At 45.0% G+C, this 10,592-nt stretch overlaps 1 protein-coding gene across 5 annotated transcripts in view; it reads left to right on the top strand.

The window, feature by feature from the left end:
- Positions 1 to 28: 28 nt before the first annotated feature.
- The window catches only part of HELQ (helicase, POLQ like), a 40,896-nt gene continuing 30,332 nt past the window's right edge, over positions 29 to 10,592 (top strand). For 3 of the 5 annotated variants that reach the window (XM_084759956.1, XM_084759955.1, XM_084759959.1), the window contains exons 1-6: positions 30 to 359; positions 1,997 to 2,690; positions 6,400 to 6,578; positions 7,642 to 7,842; positions 8,390 to 8,462; positions 10,016 to 10,113. In XM_084759956.1, the coding sequence (XP_084616082.1) occupies positions 171 to 359; positions 1,997 to 2,690; positions 6,400 to 6,578; positions 7,642 to 7,842; positions 8,390 to 8,462; positions 10,016 to 10,113 (1,434 nt within the window). In that variant the 5' untranslated portion in view covers positions 30 to 170. Of the gene's footprint in view, positions 360 to 1,996; positions 2,691 to 6,399; positions 6,579 to 7,641; positions 7,843 to 8,389; positions 8,463 to 10,015; positions 10,114 to 10,592 lie in introns of all 5 variants that reach the window. The other 2 variants (XM_084759957.1, XM_084759958.1) reach the window with 1 other exon arrangement.

The following is a 10,592-nucleotide window of genomic DNA, read 5'->3' as shown; positions in this document are numbered from 1 at the left end:
CCCTTTATGTTCCCTCGTTTCCCCGGGCCGGAAGTCACGTGTTACACAGGCTACCCTGCGGAGAGATGGAGAACTGAAACTTGGGCACCTGCTTACGCCCCCAGAGCCGTGGCAGTAGCTCGGGTCTGCACCCCAGGGCGGCCGGGTCGCCGGGACGCTCGGCCCCAGGCATGGAGGACAGCGGTTCCCGCATCCGCCGGCGGGTGTCTGTCCGCAAAAGGAACCGCCGCAGCCTAGAGAGCCTCTGTGCCGCCCCCACCCCGGCCGAGCTCCAGCCGGCGGAGCACCGGGAGGACCTGGAGGACGAAGCGGCGGTCGGGAGCCGGCGGCGGAAAACCGGGAGCCCGGAGCCCGCCCAGGTACAGCCCTGCTGATTCTCTGCAGAGCCTGGTCCGGTCATCACCAAGGGCTGCGGTGCCGACCGCTTTCTTCCCAGGTGCACACCGTTGACCGGTTAGATGAGTGGCTTTCGCTTCCTCTTCTCCTCCTTGCTCTCCTTGTTCTCCAGCACTTGGGAAACACTCACTGCCTTAAGTCCCCGACTTTTAAGGGGATGTGAAACTTAGACACACACATACACCCGCGCGCCGCCCCATCCATCCCCTGTCATAAAAAGTGTTCTGCTGACTTCGGAATGCCTCGTTTCTACTTTCCTAATAAAACTTTTTACTGGTGACCCATTACGAGCTGGCCACTTTCTTAAACTAGCCATATTATCTAGATTTTCCAACAGTAACTGGGCCCTGGGGAAGTTGAGAAACTAAAGTTCTAACTCTAGTAAATAATTACTATCTCCCAGTTTCCATCTTTCTCTGTTCAGTAAGCCACCTACATAGGTGCGCACACCCTTGTCTCAATTCCAAGTTCAGAACAGAATTTCCTTGTAGTGTCTAGTGGTACCACCATGGTTTTGTAACGGGCCAGCCTCTAAACTAGTCTCTGGGCCGGAATTACCAGTGACTGGAAGCATCTATTGAGCTGACAACCTTTTAGACAGCTACCATTTTTTTTCCCCTTCTTTAATGCTTTAGCACAGATTTAAGAATTAAAATCCCGAAGGTTCTAAGGCTAGAGTCAAGCTTAAGTATTGCTTGTTGCCTTAGTCTGTTAGAGTCCTCGAAGAATAACTGCTGACCTTATTCACAGGCTGTGGACTTTCTGGCACAGTCGGTCACCAGGTTAGAGACACATCAGATTAATCTATTTGAGGTTGGCTTCTATCTACCCATTAGAGGATGGCATATTATTACTATTTCTTTAGAGAACCTCTTTAAAAGAGAGGGAGCGGTGCTCATGAGTGACCTAACTTCTCCAGGGACTTAAAATTTAGTTTAAAAATTGTAGCAAGTGCCTGCTGTACCACTTTACAACAGTGAAAATTTACACTGCACAAGGATGAGGTAACTACAAAGATGAGCTTACTTGGAGCCAGGTTCTGAAGATAGTTGGGGAAAAAAAAAGAAAAAGAAACCCAAAGGTTTGGGGTTTGGGCTCAGAGGTGAAGCCCTGGCAGACCCTGGGCGCACACTTTAGCACCAAAATAAATAAGTACTTTAGAGTTCCAATAGCACCATTTGGGCTGAGCTGGGGATGTAGCCGAGTTGGTAGAATGCTTACTGAGTGGGCACATAGCCTTGGGTTTGTTCCTAGCTCCTCATAAAACCAGGTGTGGTGATGCAGTTAGGAGATACAGGCAAGAGGATCAAAACTACATAGCCTCTATTATAGGAGATCCTGTTGAGGCTCAAAACCATTCTTTTAAACATCCTGATGTCCCATAATAATCCAGCAGCACTATTTAGGCAAGTCACTTCAACTCTCTGGGCTCATTTCTTTTATCTGGTCATGATATATATTCAGAGAATAATTTGCCGATAGTGATATATTTACTATAGTCCTTTGCTGGAATTTTTTTTTTTTTTTTTTTTTTTTTTTTTTTTTTTTTTTTACTCCTCATGAAGATGGAGTTCAGTTATGTGTCTTTGTTTCCTTTCAGGAAAATGACAGTGAAGTGGACATGTTTAGTGACTATGACAGCTTCACAGAAAATTCCTTTTTAGCTCAAGTTGATGACTTGGAACAGAAATGCATGCAACTGCCTGAACACAGTAAACAAGTTACAGACTTTGCCACCAAAGATCTTTGTTCAGAAGGCATCGAAAACAAGCCCAGTGCTACTACTGCCTCTGAGTCTAATGAGCGCGGACACAGCCGGAGTGATGCAGACGGCCCTGTTGGGCCAGAACCTGGAAACGACCTTGTGTTTGATGTGCCTTCTTCTCAAATTTTATACTTTGAAAGTATGCAGAACTCTTCAAATGATTTGGGTGGCCAGCCTGCGAAGGAGAGAGTCGGAAACTCACGAAGGTCATTGAATGAAGACTTGGCCTGTAGCCATATAGAGCAACCCCAGCAAAATAAGGAAGTCTCTGAAGTCAGCGCTTCCTCAGAGACAAGCAGGAGGAAGAGTATTAAAGACCATCTCAAGAGTGCCATGACCGGGAATGCCAAGGCCCAAACCCCAGTCTTTTCCAGGAGTAAACAACTCAAAGAGACTCTGCTGTGTGAGGAGATCAGCGTTGCTAAGGAGGCAATTGAGTCATCGTCAGATGACCTTGGTCCTTTTTATTCGCTACCCAGCAAAGTGAGAGACCTTTATGCTCAGTTGAAAGGAATCAAAAAACTATATGGTAATACTTTTTTCTTAAACTGAAACCAAATGTGTGATTCAGATAGTATTCATGTATTAACCCAAATCAGTAGAAGCAGATGATTCCCTGGTCCTGTCCCTCGCCTGAAATGGCCAGAATCCTAGCCGTGTTGAGCCCGCATCTTTCCTTTCTTATGTATCGTCCTCCTCAAGCCAGGAGTCCTGGCTTTGTCTCTTGCCTAAGTAATCTTCAGACCACTCACACTCTCTGCCCTCACTTAGGTTACAAAGACTGAGCTCTCTAAGCGTAGGCATGCTGCCAGAGTGCTACCGGCCACACCCCTGAGGGCTCAGCCCCTCCCACCCTGCTTCTGACTCTTCTCTGATTGGCTCTTATTGTTTCTTTGGAATCTAGTTGTTTACGTTTCTTGGAATGCTCAGAATATTAAGTGAAAGAAGTCGGTAATAGCAGTTAAAATTAAACACCTTTAAATACAGCAGTAATAATAAAAATTACGTGATGCTTTTCAAAATCCTGGGTCCTTGCACCTGTTTCAGATATACCATTTTAGACAAGGGACAGCCGCTGCCGTGCTAGTTGATCAGTCTGTCAGCCATCACTGCATAAATATTTCCAGAAGTCTTTTGGAAAACTTTTGAACTATGTAAGGACATAGCTTGTCAACTGAAAACAGATTGGAGAAGTAGAATAACAGGAAAATAAAGCTCAGGCAGTAAGAGTCTAAGACATTCTAGACAGCTCAACAGCGACGAGTGCTTGTTCCCTCAGGACTGGGATCTGGGTCCCAGCACCACATGGTGGCTTACAGCCATCTGTAACTCCAGTTCCAGGGGATCTCAGGCCCTCTCCAGGCCTCTGTGGGACTAGACATGGACACATACACAAAGAATCCAAGCCATTGTAAGTTGTGAGGCACATGGCTTACGAGCCAGCAGTCTAGTGCCAGGTATAGTGAGACCCTGCAGTCCTCTCCTCTGGAGGTGGAGGTCATAAGATCAGGATTCCAGGGTCATTCTCAGCTCCATAGCAAGTTCAAAGTCAGCATGGGCTACATGAGACCATATGTCAACAATACCAAAGGAACCATCTGTTACTCTAAGTCATGATAACTTTCTTTTCTCTGCCCTTCTACTGGCTTACTTTGTTCAGTCTGAATCTGCTGCCAACGTGATTTCTTAAGGGCAGGATTTTAGAGCTTTGCTTTTCTTTGGTTTTGGTTTTGGGGAGTGTTAAGTATTTTGTGGAATTAGGGATTGAACCCAGGACATTGAACATGATAGGTCCTCTGGCACTGAACTACACTTACAGCCTTCATGTTTTGAAACAGGCTGTCATGTAGCACAGGCTTGACTCAAACTCACGATCCTCCTGTATCTGCGTCCAGACCCCCGGGAGTACAGCCCTGTACCACAATGCTCAGATACATAACTAACACTGTAGTTACAGCATATTGTGTCTTTAGAGTCCCCGACTGCCTCTTTGGCTTCTCTAGCCTTGTTACATAACCGGAGCCTTTTCTATTAAAATCAACAACAAAAATGGGCTGGGGCAAAAACAGTTGTTTTGCAGTGTAGTTAGATCTTTTGCCAAGTACATGATAAATTAGTTGTAATGACTCAATCATATTCCTAATGTCTAAGTAAAAATCTCAGTAAATTACTAAAAAATAATTATCTCTATTATTCAGACAACTGTTTTAATGCCTTATTTTGAGAAGGGTCTGGCTGTGTAGCGCTGGCTGGCCTCAAATTCACAGCAGTCTGCCTCCCCTGTCCTCCCAACTGCTAGGATTGAAGGTCTACACCACAATTCCCTGCTTCACTTCAGTTTTTAAAATAACATGTTTAGGCCCTTTAAATTAAATTTGGGATGAGTTTTCTTAAGCTATATTAAGTGTGTAAACTGCTCAAATTTAGACTCAATTTTTAACTCTTTTTTTCCATTTGTATGTATGTGTGTGGGCACATGTGAGTCAGAAGACGACTTGTGGGATTTAGTTCGCTCCTTTCACTGGATGGGTCCTTGGGTCCTTAGGGTCTAACTTGGGCTTGGCAACAAATGACCTTGTCCACTGAACCTTCTCACTGGCCCTCGATTCCTTTTTTGTTGTTATTGTTATTGTTTGTTTGTTTGTTTGTTTGTTTTGAGACAGGGTTTCTCTGTGTAACAGTCCTGGCTGACCTGGAGTCACTTTGTAGACCAGACTGGCCTCGAACTCACAGGGATCCGCCTGCCTCTGGCTCCTGAGTGCTGGGATTAAAGGCAGCACTTGATTCCTGTTTTAAAGCTATGAATTACCATAACTGCACACCTTTTGACTCGCCCCCTGGCCTGGAGTGCCTGTTAGAGAAAGATGCACTAAACTTCTGCATGCATTTCTTAGACCCTCTCCCAGCCCTGATGGGGCATCCTAGGAGTGCTGAGGAGGTCGTCTTCTTCATGCTGTTACATCACTTTCTGAGAAGACCATGGGGTTGATGTCCTCACAAGCCGTACAGTGGTTTCTTCACTTTATAGTCGGCTCTGGGTTTTATGTGTGGGGTTTTTATCCTTCCTGTTTGTTGTGCTAATCCTGTAGACTAGTTGAGCTTCTTTATATGTATCTATTACTTTGTTTACCTGTTTTTATAATGATAAAATGCTAAAGAGATGGTTCAATGGTGAAGACCACTCACTGCTCTTCCAGGGACCTGGGTCCCAGTGCCAGCACCAGGGTGTATGTGTGTGTGTGTGTGTGTGTGTGTGTGTGTGTGTGTGTGTGTTAAGCATCCACACACATAAAAAACACTAGTATGCATTTTGAAAAGTGTTGATGTATGCTACCCAGCCACCACTTTCCATTATCACCATCATGTTGATCCCGGGCGTCATGGAACCCAGTGTAGCTATGTAACTGAGGGTAAACTCGACCTTCTGCTCTCTCTGTCTGTACTACTTGGGTGCTGGGCTTACAGGCACGAGCCAGCAGACCCCCTTTCATGGGGTGCTGGGGACCAAACCCCGGCCTTCATATGTGCTAGGTGAGCACTCTTCCCGCTGAGCCGTCTCCTCAACCTTTAAATTCTCCTGCAGTGCGCTAGTTTTCACATATACTGTTTCATACACATTATGCTTTAATCAGTTATTTCTCAGTGAATGGGGGGGGGGGGACCAGTCAGTAACTGAAGCCTTTTATGATGTAAATAGTCCTTATTTAAAGTGATCTGTGGACCATTTGGATGGTTGGGAGCCAAGGGACCATTATGGACCGTTCAGGTCTGTAAGAGAGCTAAGTGAAGATTTTTCTGGTTTGTGCAAGATCTCATGAATTTTTTTTCTTCTTCCACCTAATTCTGCATAAGAGGCTCTTGGGTGGGTGAGGGAGGTCAGCCTATCTGATCTTGTAGAACATAGGAAGATATTAGAATGAACAGGTCCTTAAGCTGCCCTTCTCTGTAGATAACGGCCCCTGTCCCCAGGCAGCTAGCTGTCTGCCCTGCTGGAATTCGACACCTACATCTCTAAGTATTGTAAGGGTAAACCTGTTGCTCACCTGCTGACGAGGTCCGAACTCAGACCTCCTGGCTGTGCTCATTCAGAATTTTGGGCATTCTTACTGTCTGTAGGAATCACATTTGTCCTCATGAGAAGATTGCCTCATTGAGACACTTGACTTCTTCCCAGAAATACTCTCGAGGCTGTGGAAGGGGGAAATAATCTCTTGCACGCTCTTCTTTAAATCCTACAGACTGGCAGCACACGTGTTTGACATTAAGTTCTGTGCAAAAAAGAAAAAATTTAATATATTCCTTGCCGACGAGTGGCGGGAAAACCCTTGTGGCTGAGATCTTAATGCTACAGGAACTGCTCTGCCGACAGAAAGATGTTTTACTGATCCTTCCGTATGTGGCTATTGTCCAAGAAAAGGTATGTATATAAACAGTTTCTGTTTGTTTGTTTGTTTGTTTTTTGAGACAGGGTTTCTCTGTGTAGCCCTGGCTGTCCTGGACTCTCTGTAGACCAGGCTAGCCTTGAACTCACAGAGATCTACCTGCCTCGGCCTCCTGAGTGCTGGCATTAAAGGTGTTTACAACCACTGCCCAGCCCAGTTGTTACTTTCTATTATGAAATTTTAAGATCTAAAAGCTAGCATAAATGTATTGGCTATTAACTGATTCAAGATAGTTTTCAATATGTACAAAACTAGCACAGAGTACTTAACTTATTTTCAAACAGTAATTACATATCGTTTTCTTACTGTTGATTTTAGCTGTATCTTAGCTGTTCCATTAATAATTAGCCAGTATTTTCAAGCAGAAACTAGCTCATTACCTCATTAGAAGGAGTCAGTCAGGTGGAGCTTTCTGTATAAAAGGAGACAAGTAAAAGTTACGTTCCTCTTATATAGTTTAAAAGTAACACATGGGCTGGAGAGATGGCTCAGTGGTTAGGAGCGTCACCTTCTCTTCCAGAGGTCCTGAGTTCAATTCCCAGCAACCACATGGTGGCTCAGAACCATCTGTAATGTGATCTGATGCCCTCTTCTGGCATGCAGGTGTACATACAAGCAGAGCACAGTATACATAAATAATAAATAAATCTTTTAAAAAATAAATAAATAAAAATAAAAGTAACACATACGAGGCTTGGAGAGGTATTAAGAACACTAACTAGCACTGTTCAGGGAGACCTGGGTTTAGTTCTGATGCCCTCATGGTGGCTCACAACCACCTGTAACTGTGGTCCTAGGGCTGCATGCTCACAGATACATATGCAGACAGAGCATCCATGCATTCAAGAACTAATCAAAAAGTCATGTGTACTTATTTGGAAAGATCACTGCCCTGTTTAAAAGCCAGCAATTCCTAAATAGGCGTTCCTAGCTTGGACCGACCGATGGGGACAATTTTAGATGGAGAGACTCCCCTCTGAGTACTTTTAACTTGGTCTCTTATTTGTGTTTTTGTTTATTGAACTAATAATACTCTAGATCTCCAGCTTATCAAGTTTTGGTGTGGAACTTGGTTTCTTTGTTGAAGAATATGCTGGAAGCAAAGGAAGATTTCCTCCTACTAAAAGGAGGGAGAAGAAGTCGCTGTATATCGCCACTATTGAGAAGGGGCACAGCCTGGTGAACTCCTTGATCGAAGCGGGAAGGATCAGCACCCTGGGTCTGGTTGTCGTCGATGAGGTTGGTTAACATCGATCGCGCTTATTGTACCAGCTCATTTTCCCAGCTATGCTTTGCGTCCTCGCAGCAACTAACTTAGGAGTCACAGAGCACAAGGGGAGACATCTCCTGTTAGATAACCTTTTAAAAAAATATTTGTTTACTTGTATGTATATGAGTACTCTATCTGCATGTACATCTGCATACCAGAAGAGGGCTTAAGATCATATTGCAGATGGTTGTGAGCCACCATATGTTTGCTGGGAATCGAACTCAGGACCTCTGGGAAAGCAAACAGTGCTCTTAACCACTGAGCCATCTCTCAAGCCCCATGCTGGATAATCTTAAATTTGGTCTTACAGCAGATGTTTCTTGCATTGTGAATGTGTGTCTCTGGAGACATTTTATAATGGTACTTACCAAATCCCAGCTGTGTCAGGATGCTGACCCGAATTCTCCTAACCTGAAGTGCTAGTGAAATAGTATTTATGAACTAGAGTTCTGTAGTCATTCCTTATGGACAGTACATGAAAACTGATTGCTCTACCCTTACCTTCCACTCTCATAGTTGCACATGATTGGTGAAGGGAGCCGCGGTGCCATACTGGAGATGACCCTGGCAAAAGTGCTCTACACTAGTAGTGAGTATTGGCTTGTCGTCAAGTTCTGTGTGTAAACAGCTTAATTCTGTCACTAGACTATATTATGCCAAACAAAACACTTAAGGTTCCTGGCTCAGTTTGCAAGCTTATAAATTTTTGTTGAAAGAACATAGTGGATGGGTGAGAACTACACAGGTGCTTGGAGCAGACTTGTTGTTTTGGGGTTTTGTTTTTGTTTTCTGATTGTGTTTGTTTGTTTGTTTGTTTGTTTGTTTCAGATAGGATTTCTCTGTGTAGCCTCAGCTGTCCTGGACTCCATTTGTAGACCAGGCTGACCCTGAGCTCACAGAGATCTGTCTGCCTCTGCCTCCCTGAGTGCTGGGATTATACGCATGCGCCACAGCGCTTGGATAGCAGAGCTCTTTTCACACTGCTCCCACTGCATGCTTAGTCACATCATCAGCCTCCGTATCGCTCTGTAAAATGGAGGTCGTGATGGTGCTGCCCTGGTGACGCAGTTGTGGGGCTCCATGAGAGCGTGTGCTGCTTTTACACTGGCTTCACACAGCAGTGGATAAGGTTTGCTGTCACCCTTTCCCTCAGCACACTTAAGTTGACAATATAAGAGACTTTTCATACAACACTAAAGTTTGAGACCAAACAAAGTAGTTTACACCTGTAATTCAGCACTCAGGAAGCCGAGGCAGGAGAATTGATGTGGGCTTTAAGCCAGCTTGGGCTACGTAGTGAATTCCAGGCCAGTCAGCATTACATGCTCAGATTCTGGGATTGTCTTACGGAGTTTGGGGGTCATCGAGTGGTATGTCCTCTATAGCCTCAGACATGCTGCACAGTGCTGACGCCCAGTCTTTTCTTATGCGTCTCATGAAGTGTCCTTTCAAGCTGCCGGAAAGGTCTCATTCCGTGACCGTCAGATTGGTTCCTGTCTCTGCCCTGGGCATCAGAAATCCAGAATGGTCTGAAGCTTTTTCGTGGTATTCTAACATCACAAGAGGCAACTGTTACTGTCCTCATTTGATGGGGTGTAGTCAAACACAGCCACACTAGCAGCAGCAGAAAGAGCTCCCTTAGCGGGGTAAGGCACATGAGAGACAGATAGACTCTGTGCTCGGACATCCTGCCACCCCCCCCTCCCCTAGACAAGGCTTCTCTGTGTAGCGCTGACATGGAACTCACTCTGTAGACCAGGCTGGCCTCAAACTCACAGAGATCCACCTGCCTCTGCCTCTCTGAGTGCTGGGATTACAGGTGTGCGCCATGGAGCCAGCATCCTAGATGAAGACGGCCTCCTCAGCACTCCTAGGATGCCCCATCAGGGCAGGGAGAGGGTCTGCATGAAGACGGCCTCATACATAAAGATTCTTCTTTATGTATATGCAAATATTCTAAAATCTGATAAAAATCCCAGATCTGAAACATTCCTGGTTGAAACATTTCAGATAAAGGCTATTCAACCTGTATCTCATCCTCTCTTCCTTTACTAGACTACTCAGGCAGGATAACCCTGAAGTTTTCCTAAAACTATTTTAGGACATAAATGACAGGTTTTTCTTAATACTTTGATTTTTTAGAAACAACTCAGATTATCGGCATGAGTGCAACGCTAAACAACGTAGACGACCTTCAGGAGTTTCTCAAAGCCGAGTATTACACCAGTCAGTTCAGACCAGTATGTACCCAAGGTTTGCACTGTATTGGTTATTATGTATTCAACTTAGAAATAAGAGTGGCACCTAGCAGAGGATCCCTGGGGGTTCGAGGCCAGCCGGGTCTACATAGCAAGTCCAGGACACCCAAGGCCGCACAGGAAAAACCACTCCCTCCTTCCGCCCACCGCCAAAGAAAGAAAGAAAGAAGGAAGAGTGGCAAATGTGGTGTATTTTAAAACAACTGAGTGTTAAAAGTGCATAATTCCTGTAGCTATATGGTAATAGTTCACATATAGAGAGTGTCAGCTGTGAGGCCAGGGACCTTGGCTCCAGTCAACCTGCCACAGTTTATACCACCTGCACCAGTGAATGGAGAGTGAGTCCCCAGGGAACAGTGGATGAATGAGCTTCCCCAGAACTCATTTTGGCTTTCACTCTTTAGTATTTGAAGTCAATATTTTAACTGGGCAAGATTTCATGAGATACATTCAGGCCTCCT

The sequence above is a fragment of the Acomys minous genome (assembly GCF_964271855.1).
Source record: "Acomys minous genome assembly, chromosome: 15".
Classification (NCBI taxonomy): Eukaryota; Metazoa; Chordata; class Mammalia; order Rodentia; family Muridae; genus Acomys; species Acomys minous.
This window is presented reverse-complemented; position numbering and strand designations above follow the sequence as displayed.